Source organism: Lipophrys pholis (assembly GCF_963383615.2).
Source record: "Lipophrys pholis genome assembly, chromosome: 14".
NCBI lineage: Eukaryota > Metazoa > Chordata > Actinopteri > Blenniiformes > Blenniidae > Lipophrys > Lipophrys pholis.
In genome coordinates, this window is record NC_137633.1 from 26,675,999 (window position 1) to 26,690,350 (window position 14,352).

The 14,352-nt window shown below is 46.9% G+C and overlaps 2 protein-coding genes across 2 annotated transcripts; one reads left to right on the plus strand and one right to left on the minus strand.

The window, feature by feature from the left end:
- Positions 1 to 978: 978 nt before the first annotated feature.
- Positions 979 to 3,960, minus strand: nenf (neudesin neurotrophic factor). The gene is made up of 4 exons (XM_080479354.1): positions 3,826 to 3,960; positions 3,071 to 3,131; positions 2,482 to 2,585; positions 979 to 1,941 (listed from the first exon to the last, which is right to left on the minus strand). The coding sequence occupies exons 1-4, from the start codon at positions 3,952 to 3,954 to the stop codon at positions 1,765 to 1,767; spliced, it is 471 nt and encodes a 156-aa protein (XP_080335480.1). The 5' UTR covers positions 3,955 to 3,960; the 3' UTR covers positions 979 to 1,764.
- A 256-nt stretch (positions 3,961 to 4,216) lies between these two features.
- pacc1 (proton activated chloride channel 1) lies at positions 4,217 to 14,079 on the plus strand. Its single transcript, XM_080479353.1, has 8 exons — positions 4,217 to 4,688; positions 5,250 to 5,427; positions 5,678 to 5,887; positions 7,147 to 7,301; positions 8,222 to 8,364; positions 10,936 to 11,077; positions 13,195 to 13,302; positions 13,374 to 14,079. Exons 1-8 carry the CDS (start codon positions 4,581 to 4,583, stop codon positions 13,533 to 13,535), a joined length of 1,206 nt encoding a protein of 401 aa, XP_080335479.1. The 5' UTR covers positions 4,217 to 4,580; the 3' UTR covers positions 13,536 to 14,079.
- Positions 14,080 to 14,352: the final 273 nt, after the last annotated feature.

Here is a 14,352-nt window from a genome sequence, read left to right on the forward strand (position 1 = left end):
GCGCCGGAGTGGTGAAACGTGTAACGGCTGTTTCTGATTGTAGGAATGATAAATGTACATGTGGTTTTAGAAATGCTGCTCTTTTACTACTTTTTCAGGGTTTTGGTTTTTTCTCACATGAGAGAGAGAAACTCAGTTTCTGCTTTAATGAAACGGTTTCCTGTGAAGGATCAATAACGCCTCCATTTCCCTCTCCTGGACACAGCCCAAAACATTTCATCTAATTATTCATTCTGAAACCAAAGATTTAAATGAAAGTAACACACTCTGGGTTTTTAAGTTTTAGTTTAGTTGTTTGAGCTGAACACCACGACAGTTTGACTATTTCAGAGCAAACATTAGCGTCCCGGCCTCTCCCGGTTATCTAAGCACAATAAAACAATTTATCTGAGTTATCAGGAAAACAATCTTCCATCGCAAACCTGATCCAACCCGTTAAAGGATGTTTTACTTTTTAATGATTGATACTTCCACTCTAATCCACTTTTATTTGTGTAACATGGATCAAAAACTGTATTCAAGCCTGCACTGCAGCGATAATGTACGCCGATCAGCCACAACATTGTGACCACTGACAGACGGAGCTAACATTGTGGAGCATGTGTGTGTGTGTGTTAATATTATAATTAATATTATTATCGAAATGATGGAGTGAAGGAACAGGGGTTAACTTGAGCTGAGGCTGCAGTTTGTTGCATACAGAAGCAAAAGAAGACTTTTAAAGTATTAATTTCCACGTTACTGCTATTTGCTGGACGTCCTATAAAACAACATCTGATTCCACGTAGAAAAAGATTCAAAGAACTCTGGAACTCGATTCAATCAGGTGAACGGAGCTTCTGTGTGTGTGTGTGTGTGTGTGTGTGTGTGTGTGTGTGTGTGTGTGTGTGTGTGTGTGTGTGTGTGTGTGTGTGTGTGTGTGTGTGTGTGTGTGTGTGTGTTGTGTGTGTGTGTGTGTGAGGCGCAGGACGATTCACTCACAGACATTCTAGTTTTAATTAGAACAAAATGTTTGGTGTTAGACGGTGAACATCAGGTCATTCTGGGGGGATTGTGAACAAATCGCTGCTCTCAGGAGACGAAAGGCAGAAGAGTTGTGGAGGAAGCAGGTCCGATACGAAGTACAAGTTCCTTTGTACTGACGCACATCCTGTGGTCACATCTAAAGCAGTAGTGGACGAGCTCTACGCAGACGGGAGCGTCGGAACGAGGCTCAGGAGATTGTTAACCACGGGAATATTAGTGCACATGATGCGTCCAGTGAACGAGCTCTTCATTCCTCCACTGCAGCTCACTGGCTTCCACTGCATGGACACGTTCCTGTGGGAGTCCACGTCACCTGACCAAACACTCATCAGAACCGGACGATGGCTCAGACCTGCAGCGGACCCGGTTATAGTCCATCGATCCACCGATTGCAGAGTGAACAGATTGAATGTTTTAAGTTGTGTAGTTATGAGGCCGAATGTGTTCTGTGTTGATATTCTTCGTCAGCTGAGCAGAAGCACAGAGGAGTGTTCTGGATCACAACCCTCAGCCTTTCTAACCAAACAGTGGGAATGAGAATCAGTAAAGTCGGAGGTTCACGTTTCCCAGTGAGACACAGAAAAACTGCATCATCTCAGTTCGTAGTTTAACAAACCGAAACCAGACAAATGTCTTTTCATCACTGCGAGCTAACACACACTCCGACCTTCAGTCCAGGTGGACCGGGTCACGGGTTTATGAGATGGAGGTTTTGACAGAGATCTTCCAGAGTAACACTTAAAGCTCTTCTCTGCTCTGCGGAGGAGGCTGCTGCTCCGGTTGGAGGTCCTGGTTGGGACTCCCGTCCCGCTGGAGGATCCCAGACGCCGTGCGACCCACGACGGGATACTTGGCTTTGTATGTGCCTTCAAATATCCTGTCCAGAGCGTCCAGCTGCTCCTCGCTCAGGCCCGACTGTGGACGACATCACATGACGTTTAATCACTGACCACTAATTACAGCTCATGTCGATATGAATCCCAATATGAAATATGACAGTCAGCTTTTCCTCCGATGGCCACTGTGACGTCACGCTGCCGCCGGAGGAGAGCAGTACAGAATTTCACTGGATTGACAATACCATAATTTAATCTTATCTAATCTGAAACACATTCTTATAAAACCCAGAATACGATCATCTTCTAATGGATCATGTATGTTCAGCACTGCTCTTTACTTTTCGTTCCACTGATCCACGACCTGAATGATGACCTGATCATTTTGATCTTGAAATACACTCAATACTACTGCTCTCACTACACAGTAATACCACCGTGCTGAAGAGCTTCGACCGACAGGATGTGAAACTGGACGTTTCAGAGAAACGTTGTTCAGCTGAGGAGCAAAGTCCCGCCGAGTCCGGTGTGTCATGTATTTATTTATCTGTGTTCTCCACCCATGGGAGTCGGCCAGGGCTATGGCGGGGCGCCGGGTGGGGGCGGGGCAGGAACTCACGGTGTCTGACGTGAGGTCTGCGGGGTCCAGGGACATTGTGGCCACAGCTCGGGTGCAGTCCTTCCCAGCCAGCGAGTTATACGGAGCATCTTTCCCATAAAACTCTGCAACGACAGTCAGGTCTGGCAACTGGAATCAGTTGGTCAATTTACATTTATATGAAATTATTAATTCACTGAGACCTAGAAAACATACAGTCGTTTAATGTCCCTCCTTGTGTTCAGAACACTCTTCCAGGAATAAATAGAGAAGTTTATGAAAAGGAACCGTGTCCTTGACAGACAGAAGACACAGGTTATATGAGCAGAGTCCACAGAGAAACTCCCAGCAGGCCTCATTATACTATATATTTATACATGTAGTTCATTAACTCTCTCTCTCTCTCTCTCTCTCTCTCTCTCTCTCTCTCTCTCTCTCTCTCTCTCTCTCTCTCTCTCTCTCTCTCTCTCTCTCTCTCTCTCTCTCTCTCTCTCTCTCTCTCTCTCTCTCTCTCTCTCTCTCTCTCTCTCTCTCTCTCTCTCTCTCTCTCTCTCTCTCTCTCTCTCTCTCTCTCTCTCTCTCTCTCAGATTGAAGTAGCAGATCTTCTACCTTTCCCCTCGGTGACGTCGAACACAACTCCTTTCACTGCTAGGAGGATGGGCAGGTCGTCCTGCAGGACAAGAGACAGAGAGAGTGGAGGTCTTTAGGGCCATGCACCTGCTGCACACATCAGACTCTGGGTCTCACCTCATGGTCTAACCTGCTCGGGGTCTCACCTGTGTGGGGTCTCACCTGCCGGGGGTCTCACCTCACGGTCTCACCTGTCTTGGGTCTCACCTCCCGGGGGTCTCACCTCATGGTCTCACCTGTCTTGGGTCTCACCTCCCGGGCATCTCACCTCATGGTCTCACCTGTCTTGGGTCTCACCTCCCGGGCATCTCACCTCACGGTCTCACCTGTCTTGGGTCTCACCTCCCGGGGGTCTCACCTCATGGTCTCACCTGTCTTGGGTCTCACCTCCCGGGCATCTCACCTCATGGTCTCACCTGTCTTGGGTCTCACCTCCCGGGCATCTCACCTCATGGTCTCACCTGTCTTGGGTCTCACCTGCCGGGGGTCTCACCTCACAGTCTCACCTGTCTTGGGTCTCACCTCCCGTGGGTCTCACCTCATGGTCTCACCTGTCTTGGGTCTCACCTCCCGGGCGTCTCACCTCATGGTCTCACCTGTCTTGGGTCTCACCTCCCGTGGGTCTCACCTCACGGTCTAACTTGCCCGGGGTCTCACCTGTCTAGGGTCTCACCTCACGGTCTCACCTGCCGGGGGTCTCACCTGCCCGGGGTCTCACCTGTCCGGGGTCTCACCTGTCTGCCGTCGTGTCTCCGCAGCTGCTCGTCGGTGAATAAACGCACCGGTTGCGGATCTTCTGACCGAATCACTGAGAACAGACGCAGCAGAAGCAGGACGAGGACACAGAGAGGACCGGAGGCCATGACAGAACCAGTCCGGATCAGTTGAATCACTTCCCTGTTGGGTCCCGCTGCGATGCGTTCACGGTCTGTGGGAAACAGCAGCACTAAGCCTCTGTTTGGATTATTTTATGAAACTATATAATCTGCACTTTACTGTTGTTTGACATTAATGTCTTTTCTTAAAGTCTCTTATAGTTAAAGGTCCACCGCAGAGTCAGTGTTCCTCCTGGTGGTCTGGATTTAACTTCACACCATCAAATGAAAAATAGATCAACACAAACGTCTTTATTGCTTTAAGTATGTTTCTTTTTCACATTTTACAGTTTTTTTTATGTGATTTTCTTACAGATTCAATTGTTTTACTTGGTTCCGCCTCATTATCATTTATTAATATCCTCACCTGTCCAGGATGGATGGATGGTTGAGCACGTAACCGCAGCACAGATCTCTGGTAGTAGGATGGACCTTAAGTGGGCGGGGCTTCTGTGTGTGTGTGTGTGTGTGTGTGTGTGTGTGTGTGTGTGTGTGTGTGTGTGTGTGTGTGTGTGTGTGTGTGTGTGTGTGTGTGTGTGTGTGTGTGTGTGTCGTCTGGGTTGAAGGATTGTTTTCTTTTCCAGCGGAAGCAGAACGGGTGTCCGGGTGTGTGAATGACTCTCAGTCCTCAGAAACAGAAACATGTGGGATTCTTCAGAAGAGTGTTTGAGCAGAGAGCTGCGCTGAGTTTCAAGAAGAGAATGAACAGGACATACCAGGAGGTGAGTGTGTGTGTGTGTGTGTGTGTGTGTGTGTGTGTGTGTGTGTGTGTGCGTGTGCGTGTGCGTGTGCGTGTGCGTGTGTGTGTGCGTGTGTGAACTGGTTTCATATTAAAGGGAAGCAGCAGTTTAAAGTTGCAGTCCTCAGCCGTCCTGTCACATGATGTTTCTCTCACACACACACACACACACACACACACACACACACACACACACACACACACACACACACACACACACACACACACACACACACACACGTATGTTTGGTTTACATGGCTGTCTTGGTCTCTGTGCCACCCACATGGTTCCTGGACTGTCTGGACCAGGTCCAGGACCGGTCAGTACCCACTGAAGCCTGCTCCTGTTACTTTGTTTATTCTCCTCCTCAAGCAGAAGTAGTGACATACTGTTCATCGTTAAACAATCCATGTAATTACAAAGTAAATCTGCTTGAAGAGCTTTTAAACCTCCAGAACCTCTTGAACACTTCGTGTTTTCTGTTCCGTTGTTCTACAAACAGATTTTCAGTTTGACACTAAACGTTGTTTCTGAACCGTACAGTTCAGCGATGATGACGGTGATGAAGATGGTGACGCTGACGGACAGTCCGCAAGGTTTTTTGACGATACTACTGAAGGCATGGAGCCGGAGGACCCGGAGGAGCTGGAGGACCCGGAGGAGCTGGAGGAGCCGGAGGAGCCGGAGGAGCTGGAGGAGCCCGGCGGCAGCGTCACACCAGGTATCAGGAACGTTCCTGTTTGCGTCACTGGAACATTCTGACGGTAGTTCCTCGGATGTCTGGTGGCTTCAGGACGCCGCTGCTCTGCCTTTTTATGTCTCTTTAAGACCAAACTGACCAGAAGTGGACGATTTCTGTCTCGGGGGAGTTTTCACAGTTTTGTTGAAGTCTTTTGTGATCCAGGGGGCGCCGACACGCCGGTGCCTGGTTTGGCTTCGCTGACCTCTCCCCTCCTTCTGTGTTGCTCCAGACGAGGACGCCTGGAGCTCCACCCCGTCCAGGAGATTCAGTAAATCCTGTGTGAAGAACGTCTTCACGGTGGTGCTCATCGTGGTCTACCTAATGCTGACGGCGGTGGCCATGTTCCTGGCATACCAGACCATCTCCGACTTCCTGGTCAAGGTCAACCAGCCCGTCATGTCGGTCACCTACAAAGAGGTCGACTCCTTCTTGGCCCCCGGTTGGTAGAAATGAACCACAGCAGAGCTCTCAGGTTCATCCACCACTGACCCTCTGGACCCTCCAGACCTCCAGACCACTGACCCTCTAGACCTCCAGACCTCTGATCCTCCAGACCACCAGATGACTGACCCTCTGGACCCTCCAGACCTCCAGACCTCTGATCCTCCAGACCACCAGATGACTGACCCTCTTGGCCTCAAGACCTCTGACCCTCTGGACCACTGACCCTCCAGACCTCCAGACCATTAACCCTCTAGAGTCTAGACCTCCAGACCACTGTCTGCTCCTGTCACTCCTGCTCTCTCTGAGCTCTCGTTTCTTTGAAAGGTCATATTATTCAAACTTCACTTTCTAAAGGACTCCAGCAGTACTAATCGTCCCCATACCTGGACTGACGTCCCAGAAGTGAAGACAGTCTGTCCTCTCTCTCCCTGGCTTGTTTTTAAAAAGTGTGTTGCTCCAACCAGCCAATCAGAAATCAAACCCTATATAGTGTCATTGGGGGTTTAGCCAATCCCATTCAAGGTAGGCCCTCCCGTTGACTCCTCCCACAATTAGGCAGCTCTGCTCTGGCACATCAAGATGGGCATGTGTGGGCGGAGCCAGTCCAGCTCACACAGACACAGCAGATTCTGAATGCAGCTCCTATGATCCAATATTCAAATGAGGAAAATCAAGGAGAAGTTAGAAACTTAGAATACTGAAGGTTTCTGGACCGACCAGACCAGGAGGAGGAGGAGAACAGGAGGAGGACAGGAGAACTTTAAAATATGTCATCAGTTTCGCTTCAAGCCATTTTATTATACACATATTACATTTAATTATATATAATTATATTAACTTGGTGAAAATATAATTATCAGGAGCCATTTTTCATCGTATGTGTCGTAAACAACCTGTGCTGAGTTCATGTGTGTTGCAATGAGTGTAAAGACATGAAGAGACCATATAAAGTCCTCTGCAGATGTTCAACATGTGTTTCACCTCCTGGCTGCTCACGCTTTGGTTTCCAGCCTCACAGAGACAAAACAGACAATAAGTGTCCACCTGAAGACATAAATATGAAAACAATACAATCAGGAGGGCAACCACAACCCTCACCTTTTTAAGAAGGAAGGAGTCGGACCAGTTGGAGCAGAATGAATGAAGCAGTGAGATAGAAACGACCTGCAGACTCTGGTCAGATGAAGCACAACAGAAAGTAAAGTGTTTTTCTCTCAACACGTCTTCTTCTGTGTCCCTGGCTGTGGTGAGCAGGCATCGCTCTGTTCCCTGGGAAAGCTCTGCTGCTGAGCTGCAAACATCACGACCACGACTTCATCCCGCCGCTGGTGGAGCCTGGGAAACCTCAGCCTGGAGACTGTGACATCATCCATGTGGCGTACAGCGGGCCCTTCAGCAACCACACCCAGGTAGACGCCACAGCATTAACTGTGATGAGCATTAGACTGTGATGAGCATTAGACTATGATGAGCATTAGGCTGTGATGAGCATTAGGTGGTGATTAGTATTAGACTATGATAAGCATTAGGCTATGATGAACATTAGACTATGATGAGCATTAGGCTGTGATGAGCATTAGGTGGTGATGAGCATTAGACTGTGATGAACATTAAGCTGTGATTAGCATTAGGCTATGATGAGCATTGGACTATGATGAGCATTAGACTGTGATGAACATTAAGCTGTGATTAGCATTAGGCTATGATGAGCATTGGACTATGATGAGCATTAGGCTCTGATGAGCATTAGGCTGTGATGAGCATTAGACCATGATGAGCATTAGACTGTGATGAGAATTAGACTATGATGAGCATTAGACTGTGATGAGCATTAGGCTGTGATTAGTATTAGACTATGCTGGGCATTAGACTGTGATGAGCATTAGACTATGATGAGCATTAGACCATGATGAGCATTAGACTGTGATGAGAATTAGACTATGATGAGCATTAGACTGTGATGAGCATTAGGCTGTGATGAGCATTAGGCTGTGATGAGCATTAGCAATAAATAAGCATTACTTGCTCTCAAGACTCCAGCTTATCGATCTGTTGATGCTTCAGTAATAATGAGGCTTTATTATCAGGCAGTTTAATCCAATATAAAGTAACTAGTTACTTATTTGGCAGCCTCCATTGGAGTAACTTTTCTTTCAGAAGTCGTTAATAACTGAAGTAATTGATCTGTAAGTTGCATTGTGACGTCAGCAGCTCCAGAATTGAACAAGTTTTAATGACTGTATTCTTTTGAACACGTTCCATCTGAAGAGTTGAACCTGGAAGCTCCTTCTCAGGTGATTTATTGTGACGTTCCTCTGCTGTGGTGCAGAAACGAGCGGTGGTGGTCCGCGGTCCCACCGACGTCCGGAGCAGGGAGCTCATCTTCATGCAGTTCAGTCACAACCAGACGGAGGAGGACTTCAGCGCCATCACTTACATGCTTTTCTCCAAGTTCAGCGACCTGGCGGACAGGTGAGTGCAGACGGCGAACACCTCTGACAGACAGGTGAGGGCAGACGGACAGGTGAGTGCAGACGGACAGGTGAGTACAGACGGCGAACACCTCTGACATACAGGTGAGTGCAGACAGACAGGTGAGTGCAGACGGTGAACACCTCTGACATACAGGTGAGTGCAGACAGACAGGTGAGTGCAGACGGCGAACACCTCTGACAGACAGGTGAGGGCAGACGGACAGGTGAGTGCAGACAGACAGGTGAGTGCAGACGGACAGGTGAGTGCAGACGGCGAACACCTCTGACAGACAGGTGAGTGCAGACGGACAGGTGAGTGCAGATGGTGAACACCTCTGACATACAGGTGAGTGCAGACAGACAGGTGAGTGCAGATGGTGAACACCTCTGACATACAGGTGAGTGCAGACGGACAGGTGAGTGCAGACAGACAGGTGAGTGCAGATGGTGAACACCTCTGACATACAGGTGAGTGCAGACGGACAGGTGAGTGCAGATGGTGAACACCTCTGACATACAGGTGAGTGCAGACAGACAGGTGAGTGCAGATGGTGAACACCTCTGACATACAGGTGAGTGCAGACAGACAGGTGAGTGCAGATGGTGAACACCTCTGACATACAGGTGAGTGCAGACGGACAGGTGAGTGCAGACAGACAGGTGAGTGCAGATGGTGAACACCTCTGACATACAGGTGAGTGCAGACGGACAGGTGAGTGCAGACAGACAGGTGAGTGCAGACAGACAGGTGAGTGCAGACGGCGAACACCTGCGCCGTCCAGCTGAACCTTCCCTTCACGTCTGCTCAGGTTCCTCAGACTCTAGAAAATAATTATTAGAATATTAAATAAAGCTTCATGTCAAGAAACCACTAATAAACTATTCATATAATCTAGCACCGTAAAATTGGTCGATATTGTTTACTTAAAAACATTACAGACATTATTTTGAGTGAAAAATAAAAGCCTTTTTACTGGTTTGCAATTATTTTTACATCAAGAAAAAACATTATAATTTAAGAGGACTGAGTGTGTTTGAAAGAGGTAGTGTGAGAAATAATGTTCAATGTAGAGGTTTCATTCTGGGAATCATATTATGGGATGGACTCAGCGACAAATTGAAATTGTGTAAATCTCAGTTGCGCTTTTAAAAAACTAAACAAAAACAACTCTGAGCTGTTCTTCGGTTCAGATTTCAGTCATTTTACCTTTCAGAGTTGTTTTTGTTTAGTTTTCCTGTTTTCCTGTTCAGAGAAACTTTATGGATTTTAAAGGAGAATCAGGCGAGACCATTTCACAACATTCAAATTCTGTACTGCAAAACTGAAATAAAGCATAAAGTCATTCATCATTATTTCATCATTTCATCAGAGCAGTTTGCTGGTCAGTGACACTGTAATCACATTACTTCCTGCATCATAAGGTTCTAGGATCCCAGCGTGTCGTAATGGACGACATTCCAGTTTGATTCGTTTCTTTCTCTCCGTTCAAGACAAGTGAAGGTCTGATGATGAAGGTCTGATGATGAAGGTCAGATGATGAAGGTCTGATGTTGAAGGTCCGATGATGAAGGTCCGATGATGAAGGTCTGATGATGAAGCTTTGATGATGAAGGTCAGATGATGAAGCTCTGATGATGAAGGTCAGATGATGAAGGTCTGATGATGAAGGTCAGATGATGAAGGTCTGATGTTGAAGGTGCGATGATGAAGGTCCGATGATGAAGGTCCGATGATGAAGCTCTGAGGATGAAGGTCTGATGATGAAGGTCAGATGATGAAGGTCAGATGATGAAGGTCTGATGATGAAGGTCCGATGATGAAGGTCCGATGATGAAGGTCCGATGATGAAGGTCAGATGATGAAGGTCTGATGATGAAGGTCTGATGATGAAGGTCTGATGATGAAGGTCTGATGAAGGTCAGATGATGAAGGTCTGATGATGAAGGTCTGATGTTGAAGGTGTGATGATGAAGCTCTGATGATGAAGGTCAGATGATGAAGCTCTGATGATGAAGGTCAGATGATGAAGGTCTGATGATGAAGGTCTGATGATGAAGGTCTGATGATGAAGGTCTGATGAGGAAGGTCTGATGATGAAGGTCTGATGAGGAAGGTCTGTTGAAGGTGTGATGATGAAGCTCTGATGATGAAGGTCAGATGATGAAGCTCTGATGATGAAGGTCAGATGATGAAGGTCTGATGATGAAGGTCTGATGATGAAGCTCTGATGATGAAGGTCTGATGATGAAGCTCTGATGATGAAGGTCTGATGATGAAGGTCTGATGATGAAGGTCTGATAATGAAGGTCAGATGATGAAGGTCTGATGATGAAGGTCAGATGATGAAGGTCTGATGATGAAGGTCTGATGTTGAAGGTGTGATGATGAAGCTCTGATGATGAAGGTCTGATGATGAAGGTCAGATGATGAACGTCTGATGATGAAGGTCTGATGATGAAGCTCTGATGATGAAGCTCTGATGGTGAAGGTCTGATGATGAAGGCGTGATGATGAAGGTGCGATGATGAAGGTGTGATGATGAAGGTGTGATGTTGTGTGACTCCTCAGTGTGAATCAGTCGGCCTTCATGAGGGACTGTGAGAGGAACTACTCCATGAGGACCTTCTCTGGAGGATTCAGGACCTGGGTCAAGATGTCTCTGGTGAAGTCTTCTGGGAAAAGCAGCGAAGCTGTGGAGTTTCGTCAAGAGGTGTGATGGTGCAGCCCGATTCTCCGACACTGATGGAACATGAATTAACCGTCTCATCGCTGGGATCCTACTGCTGCTGCTTGTTTGGTTTCATGGCTCCAGCGCTGTCAGAAACATGTGGCCAGCGAGCGCCGCCGTCCCGCCGCCCCGCCGCCCCGCCGTCCCGCCGTCCCGCCGCCCCGCCGCCCCGCCATCCCGCCGTCCCGCCGTCCACCACTACTTCATGATCACCGAGTGTTTCTGATTGGCTGTTACACGTTGCTGGGAGCAACATAATGAGTTCTCCTGTCCTCCTGTTCATCTCCTCCTGTTCATCTCCTCCTCCTGTTCATCTCCTCCTGTTCATCTCCTCCTCCCGTTCACCTCCTCCTCCCGTTCACCTCCTCCTGTTCACCTCCTCCTGTTCATCTCCTCCTCCTGTTCATCTCCTCCACCTGTTCATCTCCTCCTCCCGTTCACCTCCTCCTCCTGTTCATCTCCTCCACCTGTTCACCTCCTCCTCCTGTTCACCTCCTCCTGTTCACCTCCTCCTCCTGTTCTCCTCCTCCTCCTGTTCACCTCCTCCTCCTGTTCTCCTCCTCCTCCTGGTCTGGTCGCTCCAGAAACCTTCAGTATTCTAAGTTTCTAGCTCTTCCTTGATTTTCCTCATTTGAATATTGGATCATAGGAGCTGCATTCAGAATCTGCTGTGTCTGTGTGAGCTGGACTGGCTCCGCCCACACATGCCCATCTTGGGAAGTGAAGTTTGAATAATGTGACCTTTTAAAGGGGACATATCATGCTAAATCCACTTTTTTAGCCCTTAAATGCATTTTGTTGTATATTTAGAGTGTTTAGAAGTACAGAAAAGTTCAAAGTAGTCTCTTCAGGTGCTCCGTTGATATCTTTATATTCTGTTTTGGTCATATTTTGCGATCCGTTTCGATTTTTCTATTCTCTATTACGTTTTTTGAACAATGACGTCACAGTATTCTCAGCGGAACTGCCAAATTAGGACATCGACATTTCGAGCAATCCGCCATTTTTGTTTCTCGCTGCGATTTTGTAGTCCAACCGAAGTTACGAGAGGATAAGTCGAAATGTTCGGTTGTTGGATGTAGTAACCCACAAGCTTCGTTACACCGTCTCCCAGCATCAGAACCTTTTCCAAGTGCCTGGTTGAGTTTTATTTTTCACAGAAATGTACCCACATCTGTGGGTAAGGTCATTTTTGTGTGCGCGAATCACTTTAAGGACGACTGCTTCAGCAACCTCCGCCAGTATAAAGAAGGATTTGCCGAAAGACTTGGTCTGATTGAGCGGTCAGTTCCTTCTATCTATGGAGACGACGAACAGAGCACTTCGGTAAGCTGTATATAACGCTAAAAAGTGTGATGATAAGACGTCCCTGTCATTGTTTTGTTAGCATTAGCAGTTGCACCGTCTTCATATGTTAGCGCTGTGTGCTCGTTTTAGATTATAATGTAACTTCTGTGTTAAATAGTCGTTGTAATACAGGCAGTATTGTAGTAGTGGGCATGGATGGAGAAGTTAGTGTAAATATAGTAACACACCATTGCGTTACATCCATATGAAGACGTTGTTCTGAAGGTGCATCATCGTCATTTTCATCTGGCTCCGCCGGGTCCGACTCTGGCTCCAACATGTATGGCTGGATGGACAAATCTTCCCTTGTTGACATTTTGTAAATAATGTGTGAATATAAAGTTTCTGCGCCGCTAGATAATTGTATCTGTTCTATCAAACTACAAAGATGGCCGAACAGGGTGGCGTTGAACCGAGTGTCACCTCTGCAACCTGGAGAGGAGGCGGGGTTTGAAGAGACCGCCCCAAAACGAGTTGCTCTCAGAAGCACATCAGAAAAGGGGTAGAAAAGGGGCCTGTGGAGCTCTAATATTGAGGAATTCAGACCCAAGCATTGCAGTTTCGCGTTGTATAGACCACAACTGTATGATTTATATGTAAAAAGGAAGGATTTAAAAGCATGATATGTCTCCTTTAAAAGATGCAGCCAAAGCTGGTTCTCTGCAGTCTGGTGGAAAACTGAAGAATCCATCAGAAGGTTGAGGTTCTAAAGGTCAAGCAGCCACGATGTGATGCTCTCTGTTCTCTCTTAGTCTGCGGTGGTGAAATTCAATGACAAAAGGCCTGAAGCAGAAAGAAACAACCAACTCTTCTTCGCTGTGTTTCAATGGCGTGATCCTTTCATTCAGGAGATCCGACTGGTGAGCTCCCTCACACCGTCCAGCCTCACCGACACGCCGACCTGATCACCACAGACGTGTTCTCCCCACAGGTGGTGACGGCCAACCCGTTTAGCGCCATGGCCATCCTCTGTGGCGTCTTCATGGCGCTGTTCAAAGCTGCTAATTTTGCCAAGCTGACGATTCAGTGGATCATCAGGATGAGAAAGAGACACCGGAGGAATAAACTGCGGGAACTGAACCAGATAAGCTGAAAGCCTCTGCAGGAGGACCGACGGCAGCTTCACCGCTTCACCGCTTCAGCTTTACTGCTCTTTCTAATCACTGGTCAGATTCATTGATCCATCCTGACGTTTCACGATGGGATTACCACTGCTGGATCCACCACCTTTCTGTGAATTTCATCGTTTTAAACACAGAAAAAGTTGCTTAAAGCTGAAACTTTACAATGTCATTTTGAAGTTGTGTTTCAGGTGCAAAACTGAGAAAATGTGAACTTTGATGAACAATGTTGCTGGATTTTAAACTGCTTCTCAAAGTAATACTATGACTTCAAAGGGAGTATTGTTGCAGCGGTAGTGTACTGTTGTTACTGAAATGTCCCTAAGCACTGTTATTACATTTATAAATCCAAAGAGATGTTTTATTCTGCTTCTTTTCATGATATAACTATGATCTTGCAGAACCGCTGCTGTGATTTAATTTTAGAATTCATGTTTTCAATTTGCTTGAAATTCACATCTCCTGTGCTCTGACTGAATCTTTAGGAGAAATAAATCCTGTTCTCTTTCATCCCTGAACGTCTATGAAGTTATTTACCAGATATAAAGAGATACGCTGTGATCGCTCACTTTCAATCCATCCACTAATCCATCCAATAATCCACCCACTATTCCATCCATTAATCCATCCACTAATCCATCCAATAATCCATCCACTAATCCATCCAATAATCCATCCAATAATCTATCCACTAATCCATCCAATAATCCATCCACTAATTCATCCAATAATCCATCCAATAATCCACCCACTATTCCATCCATTAATCCATCCACTAATCCATCCAAT

Bases quoted from the DNA above. Each gene is read 5' to 3' on its own strand.
- pacc1 (XM_080479353.1), top strand. From the start codon at position 4,581: ATGACTCTCAGTCCTCAGAAACAGAAACATGTGGGATTCTTCAGAAGA. The intron at 5,888-7,146 runs GTTGGTAGAAAT...TGTGGTGAGCAG, and splicing joins CGACTCCTTCTTGGCCCCCG to GCATCGCTCTGTTCCCTGGG. The intron at 11,078-13,194 runs GTGTGATGGTGC...GTTCTCTCTTAG, and splicing joins CTGTGGAGTTTCGTCAAGAG to TCTGCGGTGGTGAAATTCAA.
- nenf (XM_080479354.1), bottom strand. From the start codon at position 3,954: ATGGCCTCCGGTCCTCTCTGTGTCCTCGTCCTGCTTCTGCTGCGTCTG. The intron at 3,132-3,825 runs GTGAGACCCCGG...CTTGTCCTGCAG, and splicing joins GGAGACACGACGGCAGACAG to GACGACCTGCCCATCCTCCT. The intron at 1,942-2,481 runs GTGAGTTCCTGC...TGTCGTCCACAG, and splicing joins CAGACCTCACGTCAGACACC to TCGGGCCTGAGCGAGGAGCA.